The sequence below is a fragment of the Patella vulgata genome, chromosome 5 (genome assembly GCF_932274485.2).
Source record: "Patella vulgata chromosome 5, xgPatVulg1.2, whole genome shotgun sequence".
Classification (NCBI taxonomy): Eukaryota; Metazoa; Mollusca; class Gastropoda; family Patellidae; genus Patella; species Patella vulgata.
The window spans coordinates 40,023,334-40,035,665 of NC_065883.2; the positions used below are offsets into that span (position 1 = coordinate 40,023,334).

Genomic DNA, 12,332 nt, shown 5'->3' on the forward strand with positions numbered 1-12,332 from the left:
GCCCCCGTCTTTCTCCCTGTCCCTCCCTCTGTCTCTTCTTCACTGTCTGTCCCTCGGTCACTCCCCCTGTCTCTCCCGCCCTCCCTCTGTCTCCCACACATGTCTCTGTCTCCCTGCCTCTCTGTCTGTCCCTCGGTCACTCCATCTGTCTCACCCTCTTCTTACCCTCTCTCTGTCCCCTCTCTGTCCCTCCCTCTGTCCGTTCATCCCTTCATCTATCCCTTCGCGTCTCTGTCCCTACCTCTGTTCTTCAGCCTGTCCCTCCCTCTATCCCTCCATCCATCTGTCTCTCCCTCCTATCTCTCTGTCCCTCCCTCTCTCTGTCCTCCCTCGGCCACTCCCTCTGTCTTACCTTCTTCTTACCCATCCCATCGTCTCCATCTGTCTCACCCTCTGTCTCTCCCTCCCTGTCCCTCTGCCTATTCATCGGCCACTCCATCTGTCTCACCCTCTGTCTCTCCCTCCCTCTGTCCCTCCCTCTGTTCATTCATCCCTTCATCTGTCCCTTCATCTCTCTGTCCCTACCTCTGTTCTTCCGTCTGTCCCTCCCTCTATCCCTCCATCCGTCTGTCCCTCTGTCTTTCCCTCCTATCTCTCTGTTCCTCCCTCTCCCTGTCCTCCCTCGGTCACTCCCTCTGTCTTACCTTCTTCTTACCTTCTGTCCCTCCCTCGACCTGTCCCTCCCTCTGTCCACCCATCCCTTCGTCTCTCCTCCTCTGTCCCCCCTCTGTCCTTCCATCTCTCCCTCCCTCCCTGTCTCCCCCCCCTCTCTCTGTACCTCCCTCGTTCTGTCCCCGTCCCTCTTTCTGTCCCTCGACGTTTGTCCCTCCTCTATGTCCCCATGTCTTTCCCTCTCTGTCTCTCCTTGTGCCCCTCCTTTTCTCTGCCCCCCTCTGTCTGTCCCTTCCTCTCTCTGTCCCTCCGTCTGTCCCTCCCCCGCTCTTTCCAGCCCTCTGTCCCTCCATCCGCCTGTCCCTTCCTCCATCTGTTCCTCCCTCCATCTCTCCCTCCCTGTCTATCTCTCCCTCCCTGTCCCTGTCTGTCTCACTCGCCCTGTCTCTCCCTCGCTCTGTTTCTCCCTCTGTCTCCCTGAGCCCCTCCCTTCCTGTGTCTTCAATACACTGTGTTTATATTCATGAGATAAAGAAGCTATTGATGTTCAGTGAAAAAAATGTGACAACCCTTGTGGACTGTTCCGACTACTTAGCTGCTGTGGGCATATGTTTTGTTGCCTGGTAACCTGACTTTAGGCGAATGCCTGGATTCTTTAATTATGATTTCGTCTTTTTGAAATTGTTATAAGGCTACATCATTGACAACATGAGGAAATAAACCAGTGCAAGCCTTCTAGTTGATCTTCTACAATGCCAATTTCACAGCCTACAAGGCCTTCGGAACTCTACTGCCAGGATGGTGGCCTAATCAACTAGATCCAGCCGCATCGCACCCATTCTAAAAGATCTCCATTTGGCTCCCTGTTTCTGACTGAATAGATTTTAAACTTCTTAAATGTGTAAATGGCACCGTTCCTAAATATCTATGTGAACTTGTTCAATCTTAGATTCCATTTGGGATCAAAATCTCTCAGGATGACAACTTTGGGTTTTCGTTCATTTGAAATTAGCTACTGTTAGAAGGTGGAACTCATTACCTATTAATCTAAGTCGATGCATCTCTTTATCGTCATTCAAAAACTCTTCGATTTTAAACAAGTTATAACTCAGTGTTGATTCAGTCGCGTCGGCTGCAGGATTAACTTCACAGCAAGTTAAGGTAAGCTTAATAATGGGATCCTTTTATGCAGGTCATTCTTCTCAGTGGGATTTTTTAAGACTGGGAGGCTATTCCATAGGATCATAAATACATTAGTTAGTGGCAGACCCCCAGTCCCTATTTATATTTAAACTGTATTTACATGTATCTTTTAATGCAAATGATAGTTTAGTATGCTTTCCAATGCCTATATCAGTCTATATTTAACATGACTAAAAGTTTCAGGAAAAAATTCAGAGGTGATCTGAAATGATTGTCATCACTGCTTAATTACATAAACTTTTAGAGCACATTGTTTGTAATGATCAACCTTACAAACAACTACACTGCTACAGTAATACAGGCACTCGTATCACTTTGAAAAGCTAATACCAATCGCACATGAAAACTAACAGTTGGATATTTATGCTCAATATAAGTATGATATATATTTATTTCTTTCACACAGAAGTAACAGCTAATCGAATTTATATTTCCTCAAAGCATTATATTTTCTCACAGGACTGGATAGGGAATAAAAAGAGAAAATTGAGTGGGCGACAGTATGCCAGAGTGCCAAATTATTTTAAAACTCACGGAACATCTTATAACCTGTTCTGTAAAGAGCAAAGTGATAGTAAGGATAATCATGTAAATGTAGGAAGTACAGGCTCGGTTTCTTGAAAAAGTCATCATATTTTAAAATTTTAATAGACTGAAAATAGTTCAAAGTAATTTGAAGTTGGTTTGCTGGATGAATTTTTCAGGAAATGTTAGCCCATTATCCTATCATATTATATTTTTTGGTTGTATACTAATTATGTTATGAAAAGTTTATGTTGTGGTTCTTATTACAAAAGACAAGTAATGGCTAAAAAGCATTTTTAGTATAATAACAAACAGGGTAGATGAACTTGTTTTAGGTGATTTCCTGACAATGATCAATTCAAATTTTTTATTTGTATACCATACTATAAATGTATAGATAAGACTTTAGAAATATTGTTATTTCTTAAAATTTTCACATTCAAAATAATTCTTAGGGCAAGGCACACTTATTGTTATTTCATTTTATACGCTCACATTGAAAAGTGGTCGTATATTGTTGTCGCCCCTGTCCTCCGTCGGTCCGTCCGTCGGTACGTCCGTCCGTCCGGCGTCCACAATTGCTTGTGGACGCTCTATAGGCTAAAGTTAATATCCGATTGACTTTAAATTTATACACAGTTTTTAAGGTCATGAGACGAAGAATCCTATTGATTTTCAGCGATTTTCGATAATGACTGCCAGAGTTATGGCCCTTGATCACCTCAAAAAATCTTGTGGACGCTCTAGAGGTCAAAGTTAATATCCGATTGACTTTAAATTTATACACAGTGTTTAAGGTCATGAGACGAAGAAACCTATTGATTTTCAGCGATTTTCGATAATTACTGCCAGAGTTATGACCCTTGATCATTTCAAAAAATCTTGTGGACGCTCTAGAGGTCAAAGTTAATATCCAATTGACTTTAAATGTATCCACAGTGTTTAAGGTCATGAGACGAAGAAGCCTATTGATTATCAGCGATTTTCGATAATTACTGCCAGAGTTATGACCCTTGATCATTTAAAAAAATCTTGTGGACGCTCTAAAGGCTAAAGTTAATATCCGATTGACTTTAAATTTATACACAGTGTTTGAGGCCATGAGATGAAGAATCGTATTGATTTTCAACGATTTCGGATAATTACTGCCAAAGTTATGGCCCTTTATCACTTTGAAAAATCTTGTGATCACTCTAGAGGCTAAAGTTATCCGATTGACTTCAGATTAAGGTCTTGAGACGAACCAGTATATTGATTTTCAATGAATCTTTATGACTTGAACAGCTAAATCCATGATGTTAAAAGTTTCGCATACTAAACGTTAGCATGAGGGCAGAACTTTATAAAAACCAAACAAATTCTAATGGTTTTCTGATAATTACTTAATGAGTTGTTACTCTTAATCAGATTTTAATGTATTATAAATGTTTCATTACCGAAAAAAGTAAAAATATGCGACAACTCTTGTTGACTGCCCGGACGATATAGCTGCTGTGGGCGTATGTTTCGTTGCCTGGCAACCTATCTTTTATTACATTGAGTAACCATACTGTATATATTTACTTTCACCTTGTCTGACTTTATGCGCATGAGCTTTATGTATTTATAAGAGCGCTGAATTTGATCCTGAGTTATTGTTGACAAAAGTTTCTACCATATTGTTCTTTATGTTTCCTTATTGAAATTGAATATTAATATTGTTTCACTGTTGTTTATTTCTTTTGATATTTTCAAGTTATATGAACATCAAGCAGAAGAAACTGATTTATTGTGCATTACAAAATTCATATATTATTGACAAGCTTAACATATAATAAGCTTGCTTTAATATGGTTTTTTTCAATGCACTTACTTACACCATCATGAAATTCAAACAGAGGTCATATTTACCTACCTGATTGTCAACGAAATGGTTCTGTATAATTTTAAGTTATGTAACGGGTAAATGACGTGAGTGATATGCACGGATGAATTGCTTTAGACATTTTGATATTAATCAAATTTTTATCATAACAAAATAAACATTCCATACACATAGTCGTTATGGTAACTAACTATGATCTCCAAGTTGTTATTATTAATTTAATATTTATATAAAGAGACGCATTGATTATCAAATTTTTATATTCAGTCAAAATTTTACAAATGAAAATTCAAAGTTGAACACTTTTTTTTTTTTTTTTTGCAGATGGAATCAAAGACATGAAAGCATGGTCTAATAATTGGAAAAGTCTTCCTGAAAACCAAAAAAGTACTTATTGTCAAAGAGCCAAACAAACTGTGCCAATTAAAAGCCGCCGCTCTATTAAAACAGTTAGATGCTCTTGTAAGTTTTTATTATTGAAAACTTTTAATACTTTTAAACAATTAATTGTAGTAGTGAGCTTTGAAGATAAGGTAATCCAAAACATTCTGTTACTCTCTCTCTCTCTCTCTCTCTCTCTCTCTCTCTTAAAGTGACATTTATTGCTAAATTTTAAAAATCTTGGATGCTTTAATCACATCTATACAATAAACAAAATGAGGATCTTATTATAGATACTGTAAACATTATTACTGGAATTTTTAATCATAAATCTTAACTCTTTCCAATATTAGCACAATTCAACAATTATTTCCAGAGTAATCACCATATTTAACAATGTGAATGTATGCTATTTTGAGTCCCACACTTGTTCTTTTTTTTTTTAGCTTCAGAAAATATCAGACTGCGACATTGACATTGCTGCGGTTGGGTTTTCCAGTGATAAACTTTTTATCGCTGGAAATGGAAAAATGAACGATTATTTTTCACAAGAATGTGTCCAAACATCAATAGTTAAACACTTCAGTTCTCAAACGTCCGGTCAAGGTAACTTAATAACATTATTTTTAGATTATTTCATACCTGAAGATGATTAAGGAGAATGAGTGGTACATTCTGCTAATAGACTGTTACAGTAGTCTATTCTAGACAGTATAAGGGATGATGCTAATATTTTGGCAGATTCTGCAGTTAAATATTTTCTAATGTGAGTTTCCATTGATGATTCACGATCAAACCTTACTCCTAGGTTTCTCACACTTGTAGAAAAGAGAATTGAAGAATGATGTATTTTATTATGATTATAATCTGGTGATTAGATTTACAATTTTGTGAATGCACAGATGATTTTATTACAGAATCAAATGAATCAAATCAGGAGAAACTCTCAGTTTTACAAGCGAGAGCAAGAGAGCACTTTAACAAGCTTTATGGTAACTTTATTTTTTAACATTGATTTATATATTGTCATGTGAGTTATGGTGATGTCTCTGGAAATGTTGTCATGAAGTTTGTATTTCTACAACCAGTGTAATTGACAGAAGAAGTAGCTTGTCATTTGAAAGTAAGCAGAGAGATTGTCCTCTGCATTTAAGTTAATTTTTATGGGCCCACGTTAAAATGTGGCTGTCTATTGTTGTCTGTCTGTCATGAACACTCTAGAGGCTAAAGTTATCATCCCCCAAAAAGATATGGCAACCTTTATGGATTTATTGGACAACTTCGCACACATCTTTGAGTATCTTAATTAGAACTACATTTTATAGTATAATTTAGCCACGGTGGCTCAGTTAGTAAGGTGCTGACTCAGCAATCAGGAGATTCATGGTTCGATCCCATCGTTTGGATGGGATGAAAAACAGAAGTCCTGTGTCAACGTTAGCATTAATATTTGGACTTGTCTTTTGGTGACTCTCTGGTGTAGTCACAATGCAATCTCAAAATTTTAAATTTGATAGACAATCAATTTACAAGTTGTATGCCCACCAACAACCGATTGATACTCCTTATTTACCCTTTAGTTTCATAAATAAGTTCAGAAAAATGTTTGTTTCTGACTTATTCACAGTTCAATTATTGTTTTTCTATTATTATCTTTAAAGCTAAAGCTACAAATTCAAATCGGAAATTCCCATATAAATCTGTACAGACTGGTAGAATATCTATAAAGGGACTACCCGTTCCATTACTTCCACTGGCACAACCATCCCATTGTAAAAGAGAGACGCTTTCACTGATGTTATCAGTAGAAGAAATTATAGTTGATCAGTAAGTTATATTGCATGTGATATGGACAGTGTAACCTTACTCTTGGTTAAATAGAAATATTTTAAGCATATTTTTGAAATATCACCATTTGAGGTCCCTGTATCAAATCTGTAATTAGATCACAGAAGATGTAACACATGCGCTCGTTTGATCTTGAATTTTATCCAGACTCGACTACTGCAAAAGGCTTTTGTTTGGCTTAAACAATGCTTAAATCATGCTTGGATGTCTCACAAGGACCTATATCAATTGACTATGCGTATCACGTACATGTAATTTAGGTCCCATGAAAATCTATGTTTTTGTACGATAAATATTTTTTTGTGAAAAATACAATCTGTTTATAACATTTCTTTGATAATTTATACTATTTAACTTTAAATTTTGCTCTTTCTTTTTCTCTAGACCTGCACCCGAAAAATACGTGGGGGAACCATTCACCAATAAACAGATAACAGCAATACCAGCTATTATAGTTGATCAGTAAGTTATATTGCTTATTGTAACCTTACTCATTGTTGTGGTTAAATAGAAATATTTAAAGCGTGGTTTTGAAAGATCCCCACCTATCTCTGACGTAATTGTATAGATTTTATAACAAAAAAAAGCTAACTGGGCTAGGGGAGGGGGTGTTGTACGGTTACAGAGTTACATGATAGTGCACTTAACTCAGTTTATACTCAGGTGTAAGATAGCTTGGATGTCTCACAAGGAACTATATCAATTGACTATGCATATCATGTAAATCACATGAAAAGATATGTTTTTGGACGATAAATAGTTGTGTGTTTTTTTTAATTTAATCTGCAGCTGAAGGTTTTGACAATTAGTAGTTTATCAAAACGCGTGGAGCCATAAAACTAGTTTTCAATATTGAATCAAATCCGCCATTTCCATTTTTCCTTTAATCTACAATTATCCAAAATACAAGATGTAAATAAATCTTAGTATGGATAAACAAGAATGGGAGACGTAGTATTGAAAAGAATATTAATGGTGAAAAATAGAGTCTGTTTATAACATTTCTTCAATAATTTATACTATTGAACTTTAAACATACATTATGCAAGAGCTAAGTCAAACCTTCAAAGGCTAATATCTTCACTTGCAATAGAGTTATTTGAATGAAATTTTCAAATTATTCATTTTACATTATCTATTTTCCAACTATTATAGTATAGCAAGAATGGCTAGCTCTTTATCTAAATCTTACATAATGTATCTTTAAATTTTGCTCTTTCTTTTTCTCTAGACCTGCTCCCGAAAACTCAGCTAATGAAATATGCACCAATGAACGGATAACATCAATTCCAGGAAACCAATCAATCACGAATGAACCAATGGCAGCAATTATTAATAGACAGTGGACAGCCGAACCTCATAATGAACCACCAGTACCATCACTCGTAACTAACACCCTCTATTTACATTGATCAGGATGGAAAAGTACAAATTGTAGTAAAGAAATCTTAACTTTATACCCGCCTTTATGTGCTATAATATATCAGTAATTAAGTCAGTCATTATCTGGTTGTATATCTCCATGTACAATAGCATAACATGTTAGTAATTAAGTCAGTTACATGTATAGTTGTATATCTCCATGTACAGTAGTATAATATGTCAGTAATTAAATCAACTGTGATATAGTTGAATATTTCCATGTACAGTAGTATAACATGTCAGTAATTAAATCAGTTCTACTCTAGTTGTATATCTCCATGTACAGTAGTATAACTCTCGGTGTCAACGCTAGCCTGCGATATTTATTGGATTAGGATCCGAATTGCTGCTCATCTTTCAATCATGATTTAATTATGAAATGGGTAATTTAGACTATGTTTTTTATCGTACCGACATTAGTAATGATGATCGAGGCTAGGTCGAAAATTCAATCGCTAAAATCTTGGTTCAGAATGGATCAATTCAAATGAAAGTTTCAGCAAATTGCCTTTACGTCAGTGATGGGATTTTGCCCGTATATTCCGGACATGTCCGACGCTATTTTCTGAACTTCCAAAATTGTCCGACCAGGAATATGCCCAATCGGACATCAAGATATGGTAAATAATATTCAAAATTCCAAAATTAATATAGTGTACTGAGTGTATAACTACCACTCAACCCGATTATCGTTAATAATAGGCTGGATTGATTAGGTAATTAAGTGATTAACGTATTTATCGTGTTATACCGTCTATACACCTACCTTGATTAACTACTTAATCTGCCATGATTGACTGGCTTAATCTTTTATTGGACAGTTCATCAATCTAATCTTAAACAGATGTCATGGCTTCCCCTTTGTCGAGCTATTCATCAATCCAATAAGAGCGATTATAATTTACCAACCGACAGCATGTATAAACTAGTCTTAGATGTCACATATCATTAGAGTACATGTATATAACACCCAAATCAATGGACAGTCATTTTGTCTACAATATCTTTTACGTCTTTTAAGGCTCCATATAGAAATTCTTATCAACAGTGGCACTTTCCCGCGATATCGATTGCCGAACGAAAATCGCCTACAAGGCAGAGCTTACGTTGAAACTATGAGTCGCGTACGCCATACGCTGAAGGAAGCTTTTTATAAGTAGGTACGGATCGGCAAGGTTTCGTTCTATCGTATTACGAAAACACGTAATTTTATAGGAATATTACTGACATAAATTTGAAACGAAATGAAATGAAATGAAATGAAATGAAATGGGGTTTAACGTCCTACTGTTCTGCTCCTAGCCTGGACTAATGAAGACGGGCATACGCCATACAGTGTGCTATGAGGGGAATTTTGCTACGGCCTACTCTTATATCGAATTCCAACTGCCAAGGGATCTTTTACGTGCATGCCAATATGTACACGGGACCTCGGTTTTTCGTCCCACCCGAACGACTAGACAGATGTCCTTGTCAGACATAAATTTGAACACCCCACGGGAATTAAATAGGAAAAATAACAAGGTGTTCCTATTTTTTTATTACGCGCGGATTTGAATATTTTGTTGACATTTTATAAAGTAGAAAATGATTCTTATTCCGGAAGTTCTGCATTCATTTGCTGCCGTATAAACAACAAAGACACGTAATGCCTACTATTGTGAATTTGATGCCGAAGCAGGAGTTATTTTGTAGGAATGTTACTGAGATAAATTTGATTACCGTACGGGAATTAAATATGAAAAATAGCGAGGTTCGCCTATTTTTATTACGTACGACATTTGAATATTTTATTGACAAGTGATTGACACGTTCAATTGCCGTTATCTAGTTTTTAGCTATTATAGTGAGAACTGCCAGCTCTTTATCTAATCCCATAATGTATCTTTAAGTCAGTTGTACTCTAGTTGAATATCGTCATGTACAGTAGTATAAAATGGCAGTAATAAATTAGGGAGGTTGGATAGCCTGTGTCACAAGGTCTGTCATTGAGTCAACTGCCATGGTTTCAATTCTCCGGTTGTACGTGACAAGGAGTAGCATCGCCTTTCCAACCTCGTCGGTTTTCTCTGGGTCCTTCGGTTCCTCCCACTGCTAAAGACCCCTTGCAAGCGAATTATTGAAATGAAATGTTCTCTCTCGCTCAGTAATAAATTTAGTTATTATCTTGTTGTATATCACCATGTACAATAGTATAACATGTCAGTAATAAAGTCATCTTGATAATATGTAGTAATTAACTCAGTTATTATGTAGTGATATGTAAACCAGCATGTTATTGTTACTTCCAGCTGATCTTTTTTATTTCTGTAGTGTATGAATTGGTTGAATTTGTGTAATAAAATATGAATTTATTGTCGACATATCTTTGTTTACTTATTTAAAAATGCAGGTTTTACGTGTGTGTACAAGTCATTAAAAAGATAATAAGAAAAACGATTTGGTAAATAATAAGGGGGGGGGGGCACCTTCAGGTGCAAATTCTCCCTATACAGAGAATAGAGTGAACACTGGGGATCACATATTTGTTTGGATGGTAATATCTTTTCGGCTTATAAATTAAATAAAACGAATTGGTAAATCAGTATATGCAGACCGATAAGGAGACCACCTTCAGGTGCAAATTCTCCCTATACCGGCTTAACGGTCAGCGGCATTATGCTAGACTGAAAGATAGTTTAAAAGGTCATAAGGGTATACCTAATTTCGACTAGTTTTGCACAAAGAGAAACGTCAGAGCAGAGCCATCAGATGTCCGAATGAACACGAAAATTATTCGATTATCCATGAAAGTATCATAACAAGCTAAATATGTTAATTGCCAATATTTTAATAGGTTGTGCCAAAATTATCTTGAAACTACTTCATGTTTGTAGTAACGCCTCTTACGCATATATTATAGTCAAATGCATGAATTAAAGTGACATACCGTAAGAATTTTGACACCGACTACTGAACATTAGAAGGAACACTGGCGATGGCATTATTTGTTTGGGTACTAATATCTTTACCGCTTATTGAATCAAAATTTCAGTATGCAGGAAGTACACCCTTGGCAAAAAGTCCTATAGAATACCAGTGTAGTTTTCTACAGAATTCTATAGAAAATCTATAGTTTTGTGTGGGGCGTGTCCCATTATAATTTGAGTTCAGGATCTGGGGCCTATTTCACGAAATTTTAACTAAGATAAAATCCAAATTTTAGTAATTTGATTGGATAATATTCGGTTGATTTTAGTGCTTAGCCAATCAAAATTGAAGTATCTACTAAAATTTGGATTTTATCCAAATTTTAGTAATTTGATTGGATAATATTCGGTTGATTTTAGTGCTTAGCCAATCAAAATTGAAGTATCTACTAAAATTTGGATTTTATCTTTAGTTAAAATTTCGTGAAACAGGGCCCTGCTATATTCATTAAAATCTTAACTAAAAGGATCACCCAACAGTCAGACTGTGTTCAAATAAACTTTGTCTTTATTTCATTGACTTATTTTAAGAATAATTTATTATCTGTTATTTTTGCTGTGAAGATCTATATTCACTGGCATTTTTCGGAGTGTCAACATGTATGACTATTTCATTCATATTATATACACTACATTAAAATAATATTATTTTAAAATATTATTATTATTTTTTCGTGGTAAGCTTATTTTAGTTTGTCATTTGGTATCACAGTATATTAAGGAAAACTGCATCCAGGAAAATTCTGTTGGAAACTTTTACGTAATTCACACAAGTGCATCACTAAATTCTATATTAAACTATAGTATGAATAAAAGACATCGCAAAATAATTATGAAATCTGTACATTGTAACTACATTATTTTGTAGGAAACTATAGTAGACTATTTGTTAAAATGGTTTAAGCACCGTATACATATAAATTCTACAAAAAAACTATAGAAGGCTCACCCGTTATATGTTCCTCCACAAAATCTATAGACTTAAGACAATAGGTTAATTCTATAGAAAACTATAGTTTTACCACCATATCTATAGGAACCACAACTGACTTGAGAATACAAGTTTAGTTCTATAGCAAACTATAGTTTTTACCACAAAGGATATAGAAAACTAAAGGATGAACTCAATTGACTCGAGGATACAGGTTAGTTCTATAGAAAACTATAATTTTACCACAAATTCTATAGCAGCACCAATGAATCTATAGGTTTATATTTTTCCAATAGTTTCTCACAGTATCCAATAGAATTCTTTAGGAAATTACACTTGGAAAAACTCATCTACCGACTCTACACAAAACTAGAGTAAATGATTTTGAATCTATATTCCTGTGAAAAAGAACTACAGAATGGATTCGTTTTCCGGCAGCATTCTATAGCATTCTATAGAATCCCACAAACTTCTATTGGAACCTATAGTTTTTCTATAGGACTTTTTCATAAGGGTACAGCCGCATAAAAAAAATTAACCCCACCTTTTGTGTGTATCAAATTGACATGTGTTAATG

At 35.5% G+C, this 12,332-nt stretch overlaps 1 protein-coding gene across 5 annotated transcripts; it reads left to right on the plus strand.

The window, feature by feature from the left end:
* LOC126821487 (proline-rich protein 36) lies at positions 1-10,214 on the plus strand. Of its 5 annotated transcripts, none has more exons than XM_050549930.2 (7): positions 1-1,773; positions 4,529-4,666; positions 5,032-5,191; positions 5,503-5,577; positions 6,247-6,412; positions 6,818-6,895; positions 7,665-10,214. In XM_050549930.2, the coding sequence occupies exon 1, from the start codon at positions 100-102 to the stop codon at positions 1,237-1,239; it is 1,140 nt and encodes a 379-aa protein (XP_050405887.2). In that variant the 5' UTR covers positions 1-99; the 3' UTR covers positions 1,240-1,773; positions 4,529-4,666; positions 5,032-5,191; positions 5,503-5,577; positions 6,247-6,412; positions 6,818-6,895; positions 7,665-10,214. The 5 variants fall into 5 exon arrangements, 3 of the variants coding, with proteins under 3 accessions (XP_050405887.2, XP_055957345.1, XP_055957346.1); XR_008788287.1 differs by lacking the exon at positions 1-1,773 and adding an exon at positions 4,240-4,290; XR_008788288.1 differs by lacking the exon at positions 1-1,773 and adding an exon at positions 4,258-4,281.
* The last annotated feature ends 2,118 nt before the right edge of the window (positions 10,215-12,332 follow it).

Bases quoted from the DNA above. Each gene is read 5' to 3' on its own strand.
- LOC126821487 (XM_050549930.2), top strand. From the start codon at position 100: ATGTCTCTGTCTCCCTGCCTCTCTGTCTGTCCCTCGGTCACTCCATCT.